Genomic DNA, 25,189 nt, shown 5'->3' with positions numbered 1-25,189 from the left:
TGCATACCTTTAATTTTTCTGTCTAAAAAGACCCAGCAACCCTGATGGACACAGTGTCTGCCAGCCTTTTGGTATTTGATGCTTATGAAGTCTTAAAGATACGATTAAATATATATATATATATATATATATATATATATATATATATATATATATGTATATATGTATATATATATAATATTCAAGGTAATATGTGCATTAACCACACCTTGGCTTTACTTAATTGTTATTTATTTCATGAAACTGTCATGTGTATTTTTATGTTTGAAAGAAAAAAAAATAATTAAAGGCAAGAAAAATATGTCAGAATGTACAGAAATTTACTTTTGGTTTATTCTTCTATAATCTCATGACTGCACAGATTCCTTTTGGGATTGGGAGTATTAGGACTGCTTTAATAACAATTCCCAATACTCCTAGACCTACAGGGCTAAAACATTTGATCGTGGAATAGAAGATTATGGTATTGTCCACGGGCTAAAACAAACAAAAATTGCTATTAGACCGCATACTACTAATAATACGAATAAGAGTAATGCTAAAAGAGTAAAAGTAATAATGCTTCTCATTATCTTTTTCTGTAGATAAAATTTCAACAATGACACAAAATAGATATATATATATTTTATTTAATAAAGGACAATAATAGATTAAATACATGTTATTACACCATCATACTTAACTTATTAAACGTTTTTTAACTCATTTTATTACAGTCTCCACAACTAAAACATTTACTACAACAACCATTTAGAAAAAGTTGTCCACTTTGTTCTACTGACCATAATAAAGGAAAACATCACAAGTCTATCTATGATAACATCAACAAAAGTAATAATAATAGTCAATATGTAATAATTGGTTGATGTTTAAGGACTATCTTCCTTTTCTCATATTCTATACATAAATACAACAACTGTATGCCTCCGATAATGCAAGCGTCCTAATTTATAGAAATCTCAGCCTAGTTCCTGTGACGGTTTAGATATATCCTAATAGTCTTTTTAACTGTAAAGCTGCTCACACTGCATGCTACAGAACTATTGATCATACTGTATTGATTATGAATGTTTACTATCCAGAACAACATAAGTAAAACTATTTCTGGTGCATTGTTATCACTACATTTTATTTCTTAGACCAGAGTTGAGCATGGAAAAACTGCAGCATCTGACACACCAACATCTGTTAATAAAATGTGTTGAGAGATGTGCCCTGACTGGGAATGCAGCTTGATCCAACATGCACTTGATCCAACTGTTGCCCAGCTGATGATATTTGGGAGAACTGCGTAAAGCCGTATATTGCGATACACTTCAATAGGAACGCTGGACGATTGGTTCCTTCTCCAGGAGCCTGGACCGTCTGAGGCCTGAATTTCAGGTCAGCTCCTTTAAGACTTTCCAGTGCACATTTGTGATAACAAGATCAATCCATTTTTGGGCAGTATCAAAACAAGTTGCTCAGAGTTCAGGTTTTACCCAACTTGTGGATGGACGACCAAAATTAAAATAAATGCAAGCTGAAGACCAATTAATTTCATTAGCAGTGGTATACAAGTACTTGACATTTACTGGAGTATTTCTATTTTATCGTATTTTATGCTTCCACTAAATTTCAGTAGGGAAATTTTTGTACTTCTCACTCCACACATTTATTTTACAGCTTTACATGAACAAGCAAGATACTGTAAGACCTGTAACAAAAACAGTCAAGTTGTGGGCCACATTATGGAACAGCAAATTCAAAAGTGCAAGTCAGGACAAATGCAGAACTGGATGTTTGTAATCTGTTAGTTTGTCACCTTTGCACCGTCATTTGATCCTTTTGTTTTAGACAATGTTAACTAGTGCAGATTTAAAATGTGGCACTCCATTGGCCGTTGTATTAAAGTATGCTCTTGGACCTCTGATGTAATGAAGTGCTGCTTTTGTGCTGGAAGCTTCAACACCAGCGCCCTGTCCTGACAAGGTGGATCTGTGTAGTGGTGTTGAAGCCAGATATGGCCACAGTGATGAGCATGCCACAACAGAAACCAGGTTTTGTTGAGGGTTAGGGTTAGGGTTGGCAGCATTTTCTCACCACGTCCAGTTTCATCTTCTTCTTCTTAGTCACTTTCTCCATGCCATTCTGTTAGATTGATAGCTTTGGTAGCATGGTCACATTCACATACTACTCCTTATTATTAATGAGTCATAAAAACCGTAGTGACCACATGAACACACAATTTTTGGCAAATATCAGCCTTCATAGTGTGTGGAATTACCATTATATTATATTAAATTATATTTTATTTTATTATAATATAATATAGTGTAGTATACAACAATATGACATTAGTGTCAGAGCATGGAGGATCACAGGACACTGTAAAGGACAGTATTCTTGTCGAGACTGTACTGTTTTGGATTTTGTTTATGTACCACTTTAATTAAGTGCATACTGTTATACACTGTCAAGGCTCCAAAGGGCTACTGACCCATAAATAATTACAAAATGCTGTATCATATTCCAGTGTCTCATCGCAGCTTTTGCAATTGGCTGCATTCACATGGTGATGGTCTGAAACAAGCAGAAAACATCACCAGTCTGCTTTCTCTCCGTTCAAAGACTCGCTACCTTCAAAAATGGTATCAGAGGCAACTGCTGCCGCAACTCTCTTATTAACACATTTGACTGATGTCATTGTAAACATGTGAACAAGCCACCTTCAGTTGAACTTGAGCTCTAGCAGCAAATGGAAGTCTGGCATCCAGCTACAGTTTCAGCGCGGTTGCCTCCTCGGTCACCTTACACCTTTAGTAAACACAGAATAAAGTTTTAGCCACAGAATTTTTCTGTGTTGTAACATTTCGGTTATCACTGAGTTAACCCAGCTGATAAATTCACAGGACCACAGACATGTGCTTCCATCAAGCTTTCGTCAGTAAAAGTTTATCCAAACTTTTCTTCTTTTCTCTACCCTATCAAAAACTGTGACACCTCTATGACAGAGAGGGGATCAGATGGTCAACTTTTATTGAATGAGGAAATTAGCTAGACTGCCCTGTCACGCTGGAGACTGAGGGGTCTGTCTCACATTTCAGCTTCAGAGGGGGCTCAGTGGAGTCGGACGCAGACATGTTAGAGGATGACTGAGGAGGTGTGGATGTATCAAAGCCCTTATCCATCCTGCCGTCTCCATTGAGCCTCTCCTCTGCATGTCCTGGCGGGGACTCATGAGTGCGCATGTGCTTGGCCAGGTGGTCATTCCGCATAAAGACTCTTGGACACAGTGCGCAGCTGAATTTCTTGGCTCCTGTGTGTGTCTGTAGGTGGCGTTGCAGTTCATCGGAGCGAGTGAATCTCTTACCACAGAAGAGCCAGTTGCACACAAATGGCCGGTCCCCGCTGTGCCATCGTAGGTGCGCCTTCAAATGGGAGGTCTTAGCATAGGCCTTACCGCAGCCTGGGATGTGGCAGTTGTGCATGTGCTTCCTCCTGCTGTCATCAGTGCTCTGGCCCAGCTGTTCAGCATGGACGCAGTTAGGGCATCGACACACAGCCTGACCGGCACCTCTGGAAGAGGAGCGACGTTGGGGCTTAGGCCGAGCTGAGACAGAAGTCTCCTGTGGTTCCTCCAGGGAGAACGGCTCTTGCTGCAGCATTTCAGGGGCAAGTGGCTCCATCTTGAAGCCATCCTGGGGGAACAGGTGAGATGAATGTGAAGCTGGAGCGTGTTGGGCTGGAGGCAGGGTGCACAGCTGTGGGTCAGAGCCATAGGGCCCCAAGGAGGGCTGCAACCCCATGGAGCTCCCTGGACTCACTGAGGGCAAACCCACTCCCTGACCGGTCTGCAGGTCTATCCAGCTCCCTGGCTGGACATCTCTGTGGAGGTCCCACCAGGAGGGGATGTTCATGTCTTCTGAGCTGCCACTAGGAGGTGCTGTCCTTAACCAGGGTTCGTAAGGGTGGGCCATGTGAGCAGTTGGTGCAGGTGCAGAATTCTGGACGTGGTCAGCCACACAGCGTGTAGTTCACTATCTTTTGGGTAAGGCAGTGAAGATTAACACATACTGGAATGGGGATATATTGAAATAACCTGCCAAAAAGAAAGAACAGAGAGTCAGTGATCTCTTCATCTCTCTACATTTACATTACATTTAATGCACATAAATCACATTTCTTCAGTGTCTTCAGTGAAACACACCCAAGCACATCAAAGTTTTGAGGTCACTCTTCACAGGTTGAAAGACTTTAAGTTGCCCAGCTTCTGGCCTAAATCCTCCTGTCTACAGCATTTAAACAACCAACCCTGAGCACACCTCCCTCATTGCCATGGATACGGCAGTTCTCACGCTGCGTGGCCATGGAGGCAAAGGAGAGGGGGAGACAGACGTGTCCAGGCAAAAGCCTGCCACATGCATCCGCTGCCAGGTACTTCCCATGGAGGACAGTCAAAGACAAATGCAAAGAAAACAACATCATCGGCAGAGGCAGAGGAGCAGTGGGGGGGGCAAATGCTGGTGAGATGGGGGAGGGCAGGGTGAGAGGGGGAGTGTTGACAGGAGAGCAGTTTGGTGAAGGAAGATGTTCCAGGGAGGTATGGCTGCAGGCCAAAGTCTATTTGTACGTCTCTGAGGTTTGTGGAGATGAAACCTGGCAGACAGGAGAACCAGTTTTTTATGAATCACACATGATTTACAACAACAGCCCTCCAGGCAAGTTACAAAAGGAGCCCCGTGAAATGCCCCGCCTCTTACGCACTGGCGGCAGAAGGCATCAACAGTTAAAGACTGACGACATTCGGGAGCATGAGAATGGAAGTTCAATAACAACAAAAGAACAATTACTCTACATTTATAATTACGGGCACACGCATTCTGTCCTCAAAACACTACAGGTATATGCACTTGTCCGCACGTCAGTCACGTCACTCAGCTATCACACTGAGGAGAAGGGGCTTGAGTTTCTGAAGGTGACATGAAGCTCGCTAAAGCCCAACAAGTCTTTGGAATTTTTTTGACAAGAAGCTACCAGCCTATGAGACTGGTGTTTGGCTCCAAACATGTCCAAGCCCCAAACAATCCTGTTGACTTCCTACACACCCCCATCCCTGAACATCTACAATTATCTTTACTGCAGGAAACAGTAAAGTAGTCAGAGGCCTGAGAGACGGGAATGTTCTTCATGCGATTTTCAGAGTATGATACCAGATTTGAAGGCAAACTACACAAGATTGTGGAAGACATGGTGGAAGACGTGGTGTCGGATATGAGGCTCCACTGGAGGCCAGCAGAGCTTGCACGTGGGTCAGCTCCCAGGCTACGTCGCTCTGACACTGAAGTGGAGAGCAGTTTGCTACCATGGCCGAACTAAGAGGGTTTACAAGATTTCCTCAAAGCTTGAGTCAAATATAGTCTGAGAAGCTTTTTAGCGCCAATTAAATTGCAATGCAATTGAAAGGTGTGGTGTTAAAGGTCAGCCTGATTTATTTCATGTCGGCCTGGAGCCAGAACTACTGCTCTGTAATCATCTGGGAATGCAACTCAGACACAGCAGTATGGTCCCCCAACTCCGCTCTCACTGACATAACCGTAAACAAACCAAGGCAGCAAACTCTTCTGTTTGCTAAAGTGCTGGGAGCGTTTCAAGCTCTGAAGGGAAACAGCTGGCATAGAGGAGGCCCCTTGGGGGAACGGCAACCTGGGAGGGGCAGGATGGTAGAGAGCAATGACAGAGTTCTGGTCATAAAACCTGCCCAACCAAGACCAAGCAAAGTCCCAAGTTTACAAGCCTACAGTCAAGATGTACACAGAAGGAAGGAAGGAAGGACTTCATCAGATCAATGAGTCTTGTTTTTTTCATGGGCAACATTTTCAGTTATTCAATTCCAATTTTTGAAAATAGCTCATATAGACCTTTTCATCAATTATAGCAACTTATATCAAATATACTTCGACGAACATTTTCCGGTATCATTTACAGGCCCAGTAAAATCCTCAGTTCACCCGCCCCTTTTCCCGTCCCTTCTTGTGCCAGACATAGAGTAACACAGTGACAAGCGAAACGCTGACGGTCTGTCTTTAAACACACAACTTTGGGTTAAATGGCATTTACAAGTAGTTTGTTTTAACCTGCTCTGAGTACAAGATGGGTGGAGTGGAACACAGCAGTTCAGCAGGGGTCAGGTCAGTTGTCAGGAGAGTGAAACACGGCAAGCTTGAAACATCGTTGTTGACATCAAAACTTGGTGCAACTATGAGTAATAGCGAAACAGATTTTATTTTTATAATGCGCTACGGCTTGATTTAAAGTACAATGCCATTCGTGTAAAGGATTAAGTTTGTGATATAGAGAGCTGCAAGGCTAATCCCCCTAAATCGTTTCTCTACTCTTTAACTCTAATTTAACTATGATTGAGTGCAGCGTTAGGACAGATGACAGCTTTACATCCTCGATGATTTAGGAATGTCTGCCTGATGCTGATTCAGACAGAACTGTTTAAAACGCCTGCTCTGTTGGATAGTTTACTATAATTCATGCACTGGCTCCTGACAGCAGTTTTGGGTTGTTTTTTTTTTTACCTCGACTTTCCTTTGAACGAACAGAGTGCAAACATATATCTGTTTCACACGACATGTGCAAAGTCAGTATTTATGTCCAGATGCCAACTTTGAAATTCTGACTTTTTTGGGGTGGGGGCCCAAAAAACACTGTCCCACAAATGACACACATCTGACTACATTTGTGATTCATATGTTTCAGTAGTATTTATGTTAATGGAGAGAGAGTTTGAATATCAACCATACACGGACAGATTTTTATTCAAGGTGAGATAGAACATGGTCCCTATTCTCCTGATTTATATGCACGTCAAGTATATGTGGAAAGGTATATATCATTATTACTTTTCAGCCACTGTTTATGTTACAGCAATTATTAAAAGACAGTTCACCTGTTTGTGTGCGCAATATTAAATCTAATATTAAATGTTAGGGCCATTTTTTTTTTATTAAATCTAAATGTGAAAAGTTTACAATATATGATTAATTTAGATCTAAACCCAAAATTATATGAAATAAATAAAATGTCAACACTGGAACACCATTTATACAGTGAGAATAAATTTTTGTGTTATTCCTGAAGTTTTGCTAATGTTCGTCAGTAGTAAACCGCTTTGGATAAAAGTATCTGCCAAATGAGTAAATGTAATGTAAATGAATTTTTAAAAATTTGAATGTGGTCCGGGGCTACTGCTCATAGTCAGTATTTTAAATCCCATGATGTAGCCTTTTAAAGACCTTTTGCCTTCAATAAATAACCTTTCAGTGAGACTATACTAAAGTGGCGTATTTATCTTACATTGGAGGAAATCTGTAATTGTTGCCAATTTTTATGTAGGTATCACTCTGGGGTTTGTTTCTGTGGGGTGCATGAAAAAGGTTATAATTGTCTCCTTGACACAACCGAATGAAAATTTGATTCTCGAGCAGTAAGAGGAAGAGTAGCAGTGACCTTGGATCCCAATTCAAAATGAGTGGCACCAAACTTTCTCAGTAGCATTAAATTGCAGATTTCATTACATTTTCACCACAGAGAAGATTTCCCCACAACTCGTCATTATTTTAAATGAGCTTTTTCTTTCATTATTATTATTATTATGAATAAATGAGGCACAACATCCCACTAACACTGAGCCTTTAACCAAACAGGTCAAATTTTATCCACACTGACACTAATACAGCACATACTGGTAGACACAAAAAGGAGTATAAATTTTACTATGAAATCATTTTATGGAGATTTTTTTTTTTTTTACATTTTTTATGCTGTATATACTTGGCTAAATGTTCTGTTCATGTCCTGAACTTCTTTTTTTTTTTAAAGCCTGTGGTAGCTGTGTAAATGCTTATCACAGTACCTTTTGGTCATGTTAAAGAATAAGTGAATTCCTGGAAATTCATCTGACAGTTGGATCGCTTTGACAACAAATTAAAATCCTGACTTACCTGTTTGGCCTGGAAGCCGCCGCCGCCGCTGCTGCTGCTGCTGTTATTTTTTTGATGGGAATAAATGAAAGAATCTCGGCTCAGCGCTGCCGTGTTTTCCCTTCGTCGAAAAACGCCCCCAGTAAAATAATATCCTCATCATATTTCAGCAGAGTGCCTCCATCGCAGCCGGTCCAGGTGAGCGAGGCGCGCAGGTGAGCAGCCCTCCGAGCAGTGACGCTCTCTGTGATAGGCTCCGCGTCTTGAGCCGCTCCAGGCTCCGCCCCCCTCCGCGGCTGGAGGTGAGGAGGAAGCGGGCCGGGGATCAAAGCTGCAGGTCCTCCACCAGGCCAGGCTCTGGGGGGAGCTGCACCACTTTTATATGACTTCCAAAGATTTTAAAATAAAACCTAAACTGCGCTCATGCTAAATCCAACTCCAACCAAATCGTATACAAATCCAGTCCGCAGCATAAAAATGGTTGCATTAAAATAGAACTGATAAAAGGTCAATGAACACTGACAGGGTCATTTGTTCAGTAGCCTGTTAACCACTTTTACCGCTGAAAGTACTTTTTATTTATAATTAAAATTTTACTTTACAAAGACGCTTATATTTTCACAGTATAATGTTTCCAATTTTGACAACTAGATCTCTGAAAGTGAGAACAGTACTTAACAGCAAAAAAATCCATAGGCCAAAAACTTCTGTAGAAATGTCTGAAAGCAAATGTCTGACTGGGACTCTGATGACAGTGTTGGATTCTGCCTGGATGAACTGAGTAGGCATTTCAATTATTAGTGTATAAAAGAAGATTCAGTGTCTTTCACAAATACAAGCTGTGCTGCAGTCTGTTAACTGAGGATGTTGGATTCAGTTGGATTGAATTCTCCAGTGTTAAACACTTTGAGAAGATTTTTAGCCTGCAAATTTCACACATACAACTTTTCATTTTATTTTATCACCGCAGAACTGTTTTCTGAAAAGTAGAAACCTGCGAGAACCTATGAACATCGTCAACATGTCTAATGTCACACTTATAGTGACGATGATCCACCAAATGAATATTTTTTCACGCTTGTATGACACTGCTGCAGGAACCTCATGGGTGTAGTGACTGCAGCCCGTGAATCAGATGGATGAGACCTGGAAATCCTTTGATTGCGGACACTCCTGAGAGGTGGTTAAAACGCATGCACAATACACAAATCTGAATATCTTACTTGGCAGAAACAGCCACTCCAGTGTGCGCCAGTTTATCAGCCGATCTGGCCCCTTCACAGGAACAGCGTGTGTAGATCACACAATGAACCGCATTTCATATGAATATTGATCTGCTGCAACAGGCTTGTGCTAAATATTATATTCCCAGTTTGTGAATGTGTGTTAATCATTTAATAGTTTTAACACAATCTTCCTTTGAGGCTTTTTTTTTTTTTTTTTTAATTTTGTCTCTGTGCTGAGATAATTCCTTTCCTGTTGCAGCATGTTGGTGGAGCGGCTTCAAATCAACTGACAAACACAGGCCACAGACAGGCCGGCGAGATGTGACTTCCTACCTTTCCTGCGCCCTCTTTTTCTGAAGCTGCACTTTAGAAATGCTGAGTTTGAAATGATTACATAATGGTCATGTAATGGAACCACTGGGCAATCAGCAAATATTGACCAAAGTCCTGACTCAGCAGGCACATTTATAGATTTATGCACACCTTGACTTCTTAAAAAATGATGGCAGAAATCAATGAATCTAGCTTTCATGAGCACGTTGTACTTGGCCAGCAGCTGTAGCACACATTTGCATGGATAGCAAACCATTGAAAGTTGTTTTATTCTGGAATACCTGTGCACACAGACAATTTTAATCTAAATTTGTTGCCGGCAGAATATAATTGAAATTAGTATAATTAGCATAATATCACTGTCTCACATCACCCAGTGCTGCGTACTTGAGCACTTCGAGGAGATCAGGCCGCTGAATTGAAGACCACACACCTTGCATAAATGGTGTTTACCAAAGTCTTCAGATAGTCAAGCATATTTCCTCATGAATACAATGCAGCACAATCAGAAAGAGACTGCTTAATAACATTTAATTACAGTGCAATTTCAAGCAGGGGCTTACAAATTCTCTTAATGATTTAAATGTGTTTAGATAGCTTGTTTGACACTTTTTATTTCTGCCTCAAACATTTTTTTTTGTATAAGAGTTTATGCAGTGTGTACATGAAAATGTTGGTAGTTCTTTAAAACACTCCTGCAAAGTACTGACAGTTATTCTTGTCATCAGTCGACCCAAACCCTCGCTGATTTCCGCATGTGTGAGGTAACTGATGTTGATGACAGCACCTTTGACCTTTAAGCGCATTGTATTAATCACAGTGGTGCAAGTTGTGTAAGACTCAAATAGTCCATACAGTTTGTGTACCAAAGAAAAATTATGCAGGGCGTGTGTCAGACATTATAAACTTTTCAACGTTAGTTTTCCAGTGAAATAAATCTTGAATATAAATGCAAACAAAAGCCGTGACAATTTGTCAAAATAGATATATTTTTTTGCTTATATTTGTAACTTGTGAGCTGCCGTTGAATCAAAATGCAAATTCAGCTTACAGATTTTTTTTTATTTTTTTTTGCATCCAGTTTTTGGATAATACTTGTTTGTATGTTGTGTGGTTGAGACGCCGGAACATAGCAGGACTGGACAGGATCTTGCAACAATCTTGACCTGTTTGACAGAACTGAGCAAACATTATGAGCAGAAAGAGCGATGAGATGCGGGTAAAGTGAGTGGACCTTAAATTGCATTTTTTTTCCTTAACAAGACATAACATGTTAATGGGTGAGCTTTAAAGAGTCTAGTGGGTGGATTTCCCCAGTCTTTTTTTACAAATCGAAGCTAACCAGCTACTGCAGGCAGCTTTCTATGTAACAGACCGACATGGAAGGTTTCTCATTTTGACAAGAAAACACACTTCCCAAAAATGTTGCTGTTTCTTGGCTGGAAACTGTTTTGGCTTGATATATTCCTGCAACCATTCACACATGTTTTACACACCCCAAACATACCACATCACTAGTTGTGAGTATCTTTTGTTTTTTTTAATTACAGTAATTAGTTCGGAACAAATTTTTGGAGCTTTTGTTTTGATTTCCCTGAAGATGAAAATAGTTTATGCCACAGATCAGTCTGAACTCTGGAGCTCACTGTTTGGATGTGACTGTGACTGTATTTTTCTATGTGTACAACCTGGGACTTTCCTTTAGAGTACACATGTTTTGTATACAGGATTTGCATCATATAAAGTTGGTTCTGATTCTGCTTCACTGGTCTGTGGCTGGTTTGATTCGCCTGTTGTCCCACGGGAACCGTGCCGGTGTCCCAGACAAATCCTCCTGCCAACATGCCAGCCTCCACAGAGCTAGGCCGGCTAAAGCCTCACTTCCCCTCCAGCAGCAGAAAAAAAATCCAAACAAAGTAAACAGTAAGCACCCAGTAGTCAGCTTCCTTATCCTTGTTAATTATTCAAAATCCTGAAAGAGAGACCAGCCCACAGTTGTCTTCTGAGTCACTTTTTTTTTTCTCATACAGGTACTCACTCACTATAACACCCCCCTCCTCCACCCCCTCCTCCTTCTCCCAGTCTCCTCTTTCAACTTCAAACCCAGTCATTTCTGCGAGCAGTGCTTTGATTGTACCAAACACCTGTATTTTTCGAGGAGAGACTTCCTTGCGAGCCCCCGCCTCCCATCTTTGATTGTTAAACAGCAGTGGCGCCGTCATTACTGTCTGAGCGACTGATGCCGCCCAGCTTCCCCTCCCATCCTCCAACTCTGCCTTTTAACCGGAACTTTAATTGCTCAGAGAAAATTTGGATTGCTTTATTTTATCTAATTTTCAAACCACCTCTTGAGTGTGTGTGTGTGTGTGTGTGTGTGTGTGTGTGTAGCTGGGTTTATCAGGTGTGGTGGAGATGATCACGGATTTCTTAACAGCCATGGACTGAGCAATCAAATAGAAATGTCTTCATGTTTGTAATAAGATGTAGGAGCTGTTTAAAATTCATAGTATGAAGTTGGTTGTAGCCAGTGGACACAGACAGCCAGCATTTTTTCTAGCTCCAACAGTAATCCCCCAGGAAGACAGACAGACAGACAGACAGACACACAAACACACACACACACACACACACCTTTGCAGCAGTAATACCATGCTTTATTAGATGGCCTCTCCTGCCATCCTGTCTCCCCCCTCAGATTAATATCCTCTGGGCTTCTCACCAGCTGTTTCCGTCCCTTAACACCCCTCATCTTCCTCCGGCCAGCCTTCTGCTTCACATGGCTGGGCTTACAAACTGGGCCATGACGCCTGTGTAGGCTTTAGGAGAAGTTCTCTGCTCAATACAGTGTGTGTGCGTGTGTGTGTGTCTGTCTTTTGTCCACAGTGATGATAAATTGTAGAGGAGCGGACCCAGACACACAGTGCTTGGTCAGTCTGGATCTGATGATAAATATACAACAATTTCCAGTTTATATGGAGCAGGGGAAGCAAAAGCTGATTTCCAAAAGCCTGTGACGAACATTCCTCGTCAGTTTTATGTACTTACTTATGCATTCAATGTAACTGTTAGCTGGGAATTATTTGATACATACAGGTTTGTTTTTCACTTGCTTGTTTAGTTTCATTTTGTCTGCCTGTGTATATGTGTGTAAATGTGTGCATGTGTATGTACTGTACATGAGTGCAGTCTCTCCTGGGTGTGCCTGCCTTTGGCTCAGGTGGGTGTTTACTTCTCTTGGTGTTTTTACTGTTTGTGTGTAAGGGCAGACAGGATGTGCGATACTTGTCAGCACACTTCAGGAGATGAAAGGACAGAGAGGGTGTGGAGGTAGCCGAGTGCTATTCAGGTAACAGGTTGTCTTTAGAAACCTCACAAGAATTCAGCCGTGTAGCCTTCAGCGGTCCTGGTGAGCCATGAGGGAACACCACTCACCACTGAGCTGCTTCAAAAAAGAACTCAACAGCACCAATAGGCTCCAGGTGCTAAATCTCAAAACACAGGCATTAGTCAACTTCTGGAGGAGCGAGCTTGGTGCTGCCTGTTTCCTGTGTGCTCAGGTGTGACCTGTAATTTGACTGCCTTCACAAAACTGATTGCATCACCTCAGCTTGACATACACATCATGAGTCTAATTTAAGAATGGGACTCTCATGGCTGCATATTAATGAGCAATAGCTGTGCACATACAGATAACCTTTTTGGTTTGGAGGATGGGAATGACTGATAATGTCATCAACTGCTGCAATGCAGCTGGGCAGGTTCTTGTTATTAGAGTCAGCGCTCACAACTGCCATATCCAGGATGATCTGTTTCCAGCGCAGGTGAAGCGATTAGCTTGCGTCAGTGTTGATAACTTATTGTTCAGTCGGTGCAGAGGGAGCTGCATTACCAGTTTAAACAGGAGCTCAGGAGCGGTTCGGGTTCAGGACCTGTTGAACTATTGACATTAAAAGCACAGTATCACCTTCTAGTTGTCATGGCAAACTACTCAACGAACTGTTGCTTCCAGCATTCGAAAAATGCCCATTAGTTGCTCTCTTCTTTTCCCTGTCTGGATCTGTAACAACACCTCAGTGTAATGCCATATTTGTGGGAGCTAAAAGGCCTACTATCTGTCCATATTGGTTACTATAAGGTACTTTGTGTGTATTGTTGCTTTATCGTGGAAGACAGCTGCACGATGCTGCTGAAATAGAAGCAAACTAGAACAGTTCAGTTGAGGCCCACACATCTGAAATAGGTGGAGATTGAGGGATTGGGTAAGTACTTGGTGTTTTAGTAAAGATTAACACAGACATCATTTCCGGGAATTTTTCTTCATTTCTAAATGAAATTTTTCAAAAGCAGGTGGACGGTGTGGGGCAGATGTTTGTCTGGAAGAACTGAGCCCACAGAAAGGAAGTGTCAGCCACATAATTCAGTGAAACACTAGTGATGGGAGACACCCACTCGATAAACCCACTGACACACAAGAATATACCCAACTTTAATTATACTGATTAGCCAACATGGGATCCAGAGTGCTGGTAAAATACAGTGGTGTGCAGTGCGGTTTTCACGGTGCCACAAACTGTGACCCCCTCAGTCTGCAGAATAAACACCAAGACTATAAAACATTATCTTTGCTTAAGACATAGATTGCAGGGCATTCACTTGGGTTCTGAATTTAAATATGATTACAATTTAAATACAATCATACATTCACTCATTCTTCCTCTGCCACTTATCCGTTTCTGGGTGATGGGGGCGTGCTGCAGCCAATCCCAGCTCACATTGGGTGAGGGCGGGGTACACCCTGGACAGGTCAGCAGTCCATCACAGTTTAATGAAAATAAAAGTTTAAGGTTCATAACAATATTCATTCCATAGTTTTTTCTTCTCCCACACGTTGTTTATGTTGTAATTTCATGCTTTTTTATTTCAAATAGCTGTTGAAATTAAAGAGGGAAATAAAAAAGCAAAAATTAAGTGATAAAAACAATGAATGTTACATAAACGTATATATGCTTTCGGTAGGTACACATCCACTATATCTTCTGTATGAACAAGAAGTTAAAGGGCCACCTGCTCTTCCATAAAGTTAGGGGATTCCCAAAAATGAAGAGCCAAAATTGAAGCAGCTGCATGGGTGTATTAAGAGAGTTGGTTTTGGTGCCACTGCTTAGATTGCATGCTAATGTGTCTACGAGAAATGCAGTGAAAAATTCCCCTAGGGCCTCTTGCCTGATATGCAAGTAAGGAAAAATTCTTGTAAACCTGGATAATACTTTTGAAGGATGAAATTGCTTTTTCTTTTTTGCATTTTTTTTTCTTTTGACATGGAAGAAAGAAAGTTTAACCATGATTATTCATCTAAGTTACTTTCTGCATTTATTGTAAAGAACACAGCTTTCCCGTAGTGAAAATCTTTTAAAGGCAAATATTCCTGGGAGAACATATTTACCGCTTCCCCCCTATTTGTTGTTGTAATAACAACTTCTGTCACAAGGGGCTAAAGTGTGTCATTGTCTCCAGTCTAAATAGGATTAAAAGTTGCCATGCTTGCGTCCAGGTTTTCTCCATAGACACACAAACATGAAACACAATGTGCATGTGTCTTCATTTGCTATGTAACATACTTTCAAGCTCTTTTCTGCTTTGAGACATATTTTATCAGTGATCAGTCAGGAATGTTTTTGGGAATCATGGGGACTGGGCATTGAATATCATTTTATTGTTTGACTTAAGCACTTTTTTTTTTTTTTAATCATTTATATGAAAGGCGCTCTGTCAGACCACAGAGAGAGACACAGAGATATAGAGAGACAGCTGCTTCTGACAGGCCTCCTCCTGGTGATTTTAACTGCTTATTGTAAATGGTGGCCATTGATAGCTTCGGGACAAATGTCTGTGTGCTGCAGCTGTTGGACCGAGGCAGAGCGTTTGCCGTCCCTGTCTTTGTGTTTGTCTGCCACACAGGGTGAACAGGCCAATGGGAGCAGTCTACCTTCCTCTCTGGTTTGTCCGGGCCACTGTCTAAGTCACACAGACGTGAAATCATGAGTTTAACTGAAGCTGATAACCAGCCACCATGGCGAACCAATACTTTGGCTTTAATGACACTTTTAAAAATCCTTTGTTTCTGCGGCTGGATGCAGCAGATGATGGCAAAACTAAATGTATTTATTCTTTACTTCTTTTTTTTTTTATTGAAAGACTGTATTGTTTAAAAAAAAAAAAAACTTTCAGGTTTCCCATGAACCATGCAATTAGAAGCATGAGAGTCAGAGTTGGCAGAGGTTTTGCAGCCCAGACAAACAGGATGAAGAGCTACATCATCGGCCCGGCCTGCTGCAGCTTTGCTCAGGTGTGTGCTGGGCTGTGAGAGACGGTGAGCTGAGCTTGTGGCCAGACGAGACGAGACCTTTAAATACAGACCTTTGGATTGCTCGGTCACGTGACTCAATATCTCCAACCTGCCTTCTCCCCGCCGGCCGCGCGCTCTCACCATTGACAAAAAGGTAAACATCTTCCGCCGCAGCATCTCGCCTCCACCTCGACTTTACACACCGTTAGCCCTCCACTTTCACCCCGACTTCAGCCGCCCCAAAGGAAGGCGAAATGACACGAAGCGACGGGACAGACCGGAGGTGGGGGGTGGGGGAGGCGGCGGAGGGAGGGAGGGAGGGGGTGACGGTGCGGACGGGCCTTCTCTCTGTTACTAACACTGATCTCACACCGAGCTCCGCCGCAGCTCGCACACGCTTTCTGGCCACCGAATTTCCGGATCGAAAAAGCAATTCGTTGTCGCGTAATGCCAGACAAGAGCGACAATTTAGAGCGCCGTGGAGGTCGGATTTGTGCAGATTACAGTCGGTAAAGTGCCCTGCTAATCCCGCCGAGAGAGGGATGGGCAGCGCACCGGCTGAGGCTGACTTTCTGCGAAGGGCTGGGTGGGGAATGGAGGGAGGCTCTCCCCCTCGACTCCACACATGCACATTATGGTCAAATGGGTGTAGGCTCACACACTCTTGCTGGATGTTAAACACATTGTCAGACTCTGAAGATTAGTCCTAAATCAGAGTGTTTATATGAGGTAGTTACTTGGTCGAATGAGTGCTTATTTTACATCCCATCTGCTTTAGCCAGCCAGACTCCTCTTCACCTCCCACCTGCCTTGCTCTGTCTTCTGACTTGCAGGATGGCAGAGGCTCCCCTGTCATGTGATTGTTTTGTTTCCTTGCCCCCTGGCTCTCGGGATGACCACGTGATTTTTGGGAAGAACTCTGACCGTCCCCAGAATGAGGTGCAGGAGGTGGTCCACTACCCTTCAGCGTCCTACCCACCGGGCTCCATGCTGGAGGTAAACCGCCCTGGACTCCCACTGCCCACGTCGTGCAGGAGTTGACTGAGTCCCTCTGCAGACTCTGAATCTGATGCATTGCTTAAAATTGTTCAACAGGCAACACTAACAACATTCAAATCATGTTTTTTCTGAGTGTTACTCCACCAGCATTCAGAATAGCCCCGTGTTTGGGCGGAGTTGAATCAGAGCTGTTAAACATTTAGCCAGAGCAGGAATCGAGAAACATTCCTTCCTGTTAATGGTTGTGAGGAAGTCACTGATGCAATTCTTCCTGTTACTTAGAGTAATCAAAACGGTGACTGGACTTCACACGATGTAAAACTAATACAGTGTGACATTCCATGCTGTTATGAATGTTTTTGTATCAAACTTTGAGGACAAGTTATATTTTGCATACTGCACACAGAGAACATAATCCCAAAATCAACCATGCACTGTAATGTGACTTAAATATAAAGAAGAATGTTGTCAGTGTTTCTCTTTTTTGTTTTTTGTTTTATCTGCAGTGCACATACATCCAGATCCCTCAGGTAGAGCAGACTCATGCTGTCGTCCTCAGCAAGCCTGCCTGGATGTGGGGTGCAGAGATGGGAGCCAATGACCGGGGTGTCTGTGTTGGAAACGAAGCAGTCTGGACCAGAGAGCCTGTGGCCCCTGGAGAAGCTCTGCTGGGTATGGACCTGGTCCGGTGAGCATCTGGAATCTTTCATAGTGTTTTCATCAGAAAAAAATGATGCGTGTGTAATCACTGTGTCCCAATCAGATCTAGATGGATCTTGTATACTCAGTGGAAGTATTCACTTAACTCGGTCACACTTTGATCAGGAGGGTGTGTAAACTGTCAGGAGCATGTTATGACAGGTAGTGTAGAGTGCTGTTGAAGCCTAGCAGCTATCTGTTCATCACTGTGTGTAAACAGTGTTGCTAACCTCCAAAACACACAATCCATCTTCATGGTTTGTGAAATGAAATAACTAAAACAATCAAACAATCAAATAACCTGAAGCAAAGAACATGAAAAATGTAGTATTTCCCAATGGTAGCTATAATTTCTAACAGGTAACAGCTTTTACTAGTTTGCATTCTACTACTTTGTGAAGTAACCCAGCATGACCTGTGATCATCAGACTCGGGCTGGAGCGAGGTGACAGCGCCTGGGCAGCACTAACAGTGATCACTAGCCTGCTGGAGGAGCACGGACAGGGGGGACAGTGCAAGGAGGATCCTGAGTCCTTCAGTTACCACAATACCTTCCTCCTCGTGGACCGTAATGAGGCCTGGGTCCTTGAAACCGCTGGGAAGCTGTGGGTGGCTCAGAAGGTCACAGGTGAGGACAGAGGGTCACTGATGCCTTTATAACCTAAACTATTAATTTGGCCCCATTTGTTGAAGTTTTTCAAGTCTTTGATTTCTCACTTTAATCTGTGAAAAGGGGCCAAATACTCTCTAGAAAGGCTGTGTGTTGTTGAGTGTTTGCACTGTGTTGCATATCCTCTTGTTGTCAAGCTTTTAAAGTTTTTCTTTAAAGCTTTAATTCCCATCCCTTGTCCTTCTCCGTTATATAAAAAAACAAGTTCTGCAAAGAGACAAGTAGTTTTCTGAATAAGACCCAAAACACTGTTGTTGTTGCTGTTGTTGTTTTACAGTTGATTTTTTTTTTCACTTAAATTATCTTGGCTTGGGTGATTTATGTCTTTATGAGACAAGACTTAAAATGCATGGCTGAAAATAGTTTCTATTAAATGTGCCCTTGCTCATATTTGAGTAATGTTTGCTAGAAAGGATTGTTTGTTTAGAAAGTATGGAGACATTTTTCACATACTATGCTAGCAGCTGCCATGGGGCTGCACCATGATTTATAATGACCTCATTCAGATTGTTTGATTGTGTTTTGCTTAAAAGGACATTCACTTAAAAAAGGTCTTAGTGTCTTAGTTTTTCATGTTAGGATACGCACATGCTAATTAGCACTAATCACAGTAAGTAACTGTTCTACAGGTATTTTGTCAAAAATCTAAGTCTTAGACAAATAGAATCATGCTAGTGGTTTTAAAAGGACCGTATATGTCTGTACTAAACTTCATGGCAATCACTGAAGTGGTTGCCGAATCACTTGAGTCTGGACGTTTGCAAAGCCTCTGTCATTCCAACAGCTGCTAATATGACTAAAAGAATCTGCAGACTAAAGTTATGCATTGAGTGTTTGGCTGCTTAATCTGACTCATATTTTCTCTTTAATGTGGGAAACTGAATAAGAAAGTCTTTGTTCATTCATCAACTTGAAACCACCGCTTATATAGATGTTTCATATTTATAAGTCAGTCAATGTCAGTCCTGAAATTGTGGTGAAGAAATGCTCATTCATCAGAATTTTCTGATTCGATCCAGAGGTGGCAAAAGTATTCATATTCTGTACTTAAGTAGAAGTACAGATACATGTGTAAAAAAAAAAAATACTCTGGTAAAAGTAGCAGTACGGATTCAACTCCTTTACTCAAGTAAAAGTGAGAAAGTACAGGCTCTGAAATGTACTTCCAAAGTAAAAAAAAAATATATTTTTGCCGTTGAAATGAAACACAACACATTCTTTGATGATTTCTGCTACAGTACAAGTTCCCGGTTCTCTCTCGACTTCTTCCCGCAGTTACCTGTCCCCCCCTCTTCTTCTCCCTCTTTCCCTCTCTAGTATGCTTTTATGTCGTGTCGTCATCTATGGAGGTTTTTTTTTTTAAAGAAGTAACAAACCTGTTTTTACAATGTAAGGAGTAGAAAGTACACGTTTTTGTGTATAAACATAGGGAGTAAAAGTAAAAAGTCTTCAGAAAAATAAAAGCTGTAAAATATACTTAAGAATAGTAACAAAGTATTTGTACTTTGTTACCTGTCACCTCTGATTCTATCTAAGTGCAAACAAACCAGAACACTTTGCACACCATCGGTTTCTGACTAATGCCCTATTCCACGATGTTCACACACTAAAAGCCTTCTGCTCCTTTCAGAAGGTGTGAAGAACATCTCCAACCAGCTGACGATTGGCGCTGAGATCTCGGCGGAACACTCAGAGCTGCGGAGCACAGCCCAGGCTCAGGGCTGGTGGGATGGTGAAAAAGAGTTTAACTTCTCTGCGGTGTTCAGCCCTGAGAACCCACCTGCCAGGATGGAGCTGGCCAAACAGCGCTACAAGGGAGGCACAGAGCTGCTCCAGCAACATGATGGTGAGGCTGTTCCACCCCTTCATTTCCAAAGGCATTCTGGGACTTTCATAATCTGTTTGATGGTGGCAAAAGTGCACGTGGGTAGAATGAACTCCTAAATGACTTGACTGACTCTACCTGGAAACTGTTATTTTAGGGGTTAATGTTTTGTAACTCTGCAAAAAGTCCTCCACTCTAGTTTTTCCTGTTCCTGGTCTCAGGCTCAGTGACAGCAGAGGTGATGATGTCCATTCTGAGGGACAAGCCCAGCGGTATCTGTATGAATTCTGGAGGCTTCTGCACTACAGGCAGCATGGTGTCTGTTCTGCCCAGAGATGCTAGCCTGCCCTGCATCCACTTCTTCACTGCCACCCCAGACCCCTCCAGGTTTGTCCCTGACTAAACAAGGAATTTATCCACATTATAAACACTGGTTTAAATCAAAGCAACAGATTTATACTGCAACGTGTTTATATCAAATCAAATCAAATTTATTTGTATAGCACCAAATCATAACAGAGTTACATCAAGGCACTTTTCATATAGAGCAGATCTAGACCTGAGTGTTGATACAATTAATGTACTTGTGAAGCTCCCTTAATCGCCACACTAATACTGGTGGAGCCTCTGTCTGTTCTAAAAACAGGCTCAGTTTCTCATAACTTCCCCTTACACTGACAATGTTTGCAACTTCATTCTTTGATTCATCAAGAGCTGTCTCTGTATTTGGAAAGGAACACGATTGTGAACTCTTGGCTCAGTACACTGCTAACCAACTAGTTCAGCCTCTCGTCACTTTCCGATAGGGTCAGCTGTAGCATTCATTTTGCCCTGAGGGAAGTAGAACTGTTCGCAGGGCAAATTTTAATGTCATATATTGTAAATACAGCAATGGCTAGTGATTGGTAAGTAAACAGGTGATGTTGATGCTAAGGTATGCAATGCAAGGCAGCAATAGAAAAACGTACAAATAGCCCCCTGAACGATATAATGATGATGATGTCTCAGTTGCTTTGTAAACCATTGCAATGCTTCAATATGTCACTTTGCCTTTGGAGTTCTGTCCGCTGACTCTGCTAACAGAAAGAAGCGTTCATGTCCCAAATACTGCACGCCTTACTCCTATGTCCTAAATTCTGGTGTATGCTGTTGCTGCTGGGCTGAAATGTAATGGTCAAATAAAGTAACAATAGAAAGTAGTGCAAAAAGCATTTTCCAGGATGCATTGCTGCTTTGTTGAAACATCTGCCTAATTATCACACTGCAATGGAAGAGACATCTTTGTATCATTGGGGAGTTATCAGGGTGAACATGAAGAGCTAATAAAATAACTGGTCATGGAAAACAAGTTGGACAAAGATTTATTTGTTGCTGCAAAAAATAATAACTAATAGCAAATTTAAACTCACATTAAACACTGGTGCAAAAACCTCGGAGTATGCATTATTTATGAAGGTGTTGGGACTCGAGTATTCTTTCCCAACTAATCCCTGCTTCCCCTACATTCTGTCTCTACTTGGTGGTCGGAAATTCTTAGTCTGCCTTTCTCTCTTTCCTGGTCCTTTCCCTGTTAACCCACCCCACCTGTATCCTGGTAGGTCTATTTTCAAGCCTTTTATCTTCTCGGACTGTTCTACTCCAGTGCTGAGGGTGGTCTCCCCACAGTTTGGCCCAGACGACCCAGTGAAGAAGCAGCCTCGCTTTCAGAGCCAGGTGGACCGCAGACATGACCTCTACAAGGCTCACCAGGCTGTGCTCAACAGCATGGAGACCAACCCGGTGGGAACTGCTGAGAAATTGACCTTGTACAGCTTTAAATTCTAAATTGCAGGAAAGTCAGGGCATAAGATGAACGCTCCCAGTATCGGAGAAGACCTCACAGTTTGTACAGACAAGACACATGGCACGAGTGTAGACTAAACACAAACACGCTACAAGTACACATTCATAGCCAAAGAGCAGGGTTTCAGAAGACTACACTGCAACTGAAAACCAAGATGAGATTGCTGGCACATATATCAAAGTGACATGTAAGCCATTCAACTCTCTGTTTGGAAGGTTTCAGCCCAGATTTAGCCATAGTGTTACATAATAACTCAAGTAGTGTAAGGTGAAATGACAGTTAAGGTAGTCCAGTGTACACAGAAATAAAAGAGTCTTGTTTTATAATTTGCCAGCTGCCACTTAATTCCATAATACAAATCAACGTAAAGCAGCTTTTGAATGTGATGCACACTTAAACTGATGAAAAACGAGCTGCAACATCAGATTTCTTTGGCTACTTCAGGGAGGTGGAAACAAGTTAACACATTTAATTTTTTATTTTTAAATTGGTATAACAGACAGCTGCAGATATGAAGACATATCTATTTTCAGCTGCTAAATGTTGCACTATATTCAACCATATTTACAGTAACATTTTAGAACACCATTGCAGCAAGCCAAACAATTAGCAGAAATGTATCAATATAATGGCAATAAAACAATGACAGAATAGTACTGAAACATACAGCAGTGCAGAAAAAAGAGATGTTAAATTGAGTCCTCAACCTCAGAGAAAATGATTGTTAGGTTGCAAAAGTAAATAGTAATATCCATCTTGAGTAAAACCTCGCTAACATTATTAGGCATTGGTTCTACCAGGCCAAGAAAAGCTGACGAGATAAACCCTAAAATCTAAGAAATGGAGCAATGCAATGTTTAATAACTCATGAATTCAGATTTGAATTAGCAAGATAAAAATCTTATTTAATGCAGGTAGTTGAGTGGATTAGATTTGTGTATTCACAGCATCCCTGGTACGAGTGTGGCTAGGGACCGATGCTGCAGGTCAATCCCCTCTTTTTCTCCCTGTTTCCTGTCGGCCTCTCTGCCTATTACTGACTAACATGAAGGCATAAAAGACAAAATAAACAAACAAAGAAACACATTAATGTAGATGATTTCAAAAGCAAAAGTTGTGGTGGGATAAAATGTTACAAAGAAACTCTTTACCTTGGAAATTTGCTTATCCGAAATCTGGTTTCATTTAATTAAATGTATTTAGTTTCCTTTTAGATTTTTAAGTTGCAGTTAGGTATATTTTATTAATGTAGATTATTTGGTAAACTAACTGTGGAAACAGTATTCTCTGTGAATTCATGTGCGTTTCATTCTGTGTTCTGTATTCACTGTAATGTATAATGTAATCAACTTTTGGCTGCCGTTTTGGTGAGCAGCCAGACGTGTAACACCTAGATTAGCTTGTAGAGGAAATGGAGGTGTGTGATAGCAGGTATGTAATTGCTGTTATTAAGTCTATGTTCCCTACTACTGACGTCTTTTTGAATTAGACATAGGATTCTCAAAAGGCCAAAAGTGAAAAGTGGATTCTTTGAAATGTGCATAAGGTGTCAAACAGGAGCATCACCATAACGTGGTTTGAACCTGGCCTTTGTTGTTTTTCTCCCAGGATGAGAGCTCGGCTGTCTATGAGGTTCTTAGAGACCTGGAGTCGCAGTGTCTGAGCGAGATTTCAGCCATGCTGAGTGGAGAGATACCTGGAGATGAACTGGGGGACTTGTTTTTTGATTGTGTGGACACAGAGATTAAGTTTTACCAGTGAGAAGGTAGGAGGGTTCAAAAGTCATATACAGTGTTGTGTATTTGCATGAATATAAGTCGTGTGATAGATTAAATTTCTGTCTTGAAAAAACAATTGAGAAGAAGTCAGTCAGAGTCCTCACAATTACATGATCAGAATCACAAATACTTTATTAATCCCTGGGGGGGGAAACGCTGTTGTTTGGTGCCTTATCTTCTAATAATTAAGAATAATCTTGACTCTGAGATGGTACAAAAAATCCTAAAATGGAGAATCAATTTTAATACGGTTTTAAAACAGTTTGGGGTTTTTTTTATTTGTTTGTTTGTTTGTTTCTTCTTATAAAAATTCGTTTCGTTTTAAAAACTCAAGCTCTTGAGCCATTATTGTTTTTGGGGCTGAGGTGATATATAAGAATTTGAAAGTTACAGCAATTTGTTGTTTCTTTGTCTCATTACTCCAATTCCACCAGAGAAATGTCCCAGTGTGGGAGCAATAAACCTCAAGTGTCCTGTGAACTTGTCCTCTGTTACAGTGCCCTCAGGTGGACATCCCTTGCTCTGGCAGAGTTGCAGGAGATGGCCGGGGGACTGTTAAAACCTGCGTTCCTTGTCTGACTGGCCTCCGCCTCATCCACACAACACACATGCCTGCCACCATTCCATCAATAGCACAGACTAAATGTCTAAACTGCAAATGTGATTGGAGCATATTTATCATCTGTATCACCCAGAGAGCAATGAAAGCACCCCATTAGTGAGTATAATGATGTAGACTACACACAGACACCCTTGTAGAGTTGTATGACGTTGCACAAAATTGTGTGTGGCACTTGTTTAACATTTTCTTTGTTGTTGCAAATGACTGGACTGTCATTTGTTTGATGGTTTCTTGTAGGGGAAAATCTAATAAAAAAAAAGGGGGAGGCATAATCTGTTTTGAGTGTGTTTTGAGCATTCAGGCCACTGCAGTAGTGTGGTTGTAAGTACTGGTACTGTTGGGTACATTGACATGAAGGTGAAATAAATTTTTACAACAGTATTGTAATTCACCAGAATGTAGATTTACCTAATTGTCTCCAAAGTGTGTAAATCTTAAAAGAATGATTTGTGTGTATACAGGGTCAATAAAGCTTTTATTAAACCGCAGTGTGACACATCTGAGGGCTGGGCTTGTCTGTGATCAGTCAAGTTAGATATCATTATAGTCCAATGGCCTGCTGATATTGTTGAAATTGATATAATAATAATAAGCTTTACTTATATTGCACATTCTGTCAAAACAATATTACAAGTTTCTTGAAAAGAAAAACAGGAAATACTAAAAACCTTTGAACAGACCTTTTTTTTTTTTTGGTCAAAAGCTATGTCAACCCGTAGTATGGTATCCAATATAATTATGATCTGATAACCATCGAGAAAAAGAGAGGAGACAAAACAAACAAGCATTTTACAATGTTTTTTATGAGGGGAAACCCCCACTGTTAGACTTGGAAAACTTAGATGTATGTAATTTAATATATTTATGTCAATTTGTCA

At 41.3% G+C, this 25,189-nt stretch overlaps 2 protein-coding genes across 6 annotated transcripts; one reads left to right on the top strand and one right to left on the bottom strand.

Moving 5' to 3' along the window:
- Positions 1-609: 609 nt before the first annotated feature.
- sp6 (Sp6 transcription factor) lies at positions 610-8,196 on the bottom strand. The gene is made up of 2 exons (XM_029511794.1): positions 7,992-8,196; positions 610-4,081 (listed from the first exon to the last, which is right to left on the bottom strand). Exon 2 carries the CDS (start codon positions 3,957-3,959, stop codon positions 3,033-3,035), a length of 927 nt encoding a protein of 308 aa, XP_029367654.1. The 5' UTR covers positions 3,960-4,081; positions 7,992-8,196; the 3' UTR covers positions 610-3,032.
- A 2,438-nt stretch (positions 8,197-10,634) lies between these two features.
- scrn2 (secernin 2) lies at positions 10,635-24,622 on the top strand. Of its 5 annotated transcripts, none has more exons than XM_029507498.1 (9): positions 10,635-10,753; positions 16,709-16,871; positions 17,381-17,562; positions 18,002-18,201; positions 19,877-20,089; positions 20,290-20,455; positions 21,667-21,847; positions 23,520-23,642; positions 24,196-24,622. In XM_029507498.1, exons 1-9 carry the CDS (start codon positions 10,722-10,724, stop codon positions 24,406-24,408), a joined length of 1,473 nt encoding a protein of 490 aa, XP_029363358.1. In that variant the 5' UTR covers positions 10,635-10,721; the 3' UTR covers positions 24,409-24,622. The 5 variants fall into 5 exon arrangements, with proteins under 5 accessions (XP_029363358.1, XP_029363343.1, XP_029363372.1 ...); XM_029507483.1 differs by having other exon boundaries at positions 19,874-20,089; XM_029507512.1 differs by having other exon boundaries at positions 19,874-20,089; positions 23,520-23,676; positions 24,187-24,334.
- The last annotated feature ends 567 nt before the right edge of the window (positions 24,623-25,189 follow it).

This window comes from Echeneis naucrates, chromosome 1 (genome assembly GCF_900963305.1).
Source record: "Echeneis naucrates chromosome 1, fEcheNa1.1, whole genome shotgun sequence".
NCBI classification, from domain to species: domain Eukaryota; kingdom Metazoa; phylum Chordata; class Actinopteri; order Carangiformes; family Echeneidae; genus Echeneis; species Echeneis naucrates.
Note: the sequence above shows the minus strand (reverse complement) of the source record. Positions and strands in the feature narration are given on the sequence as shown.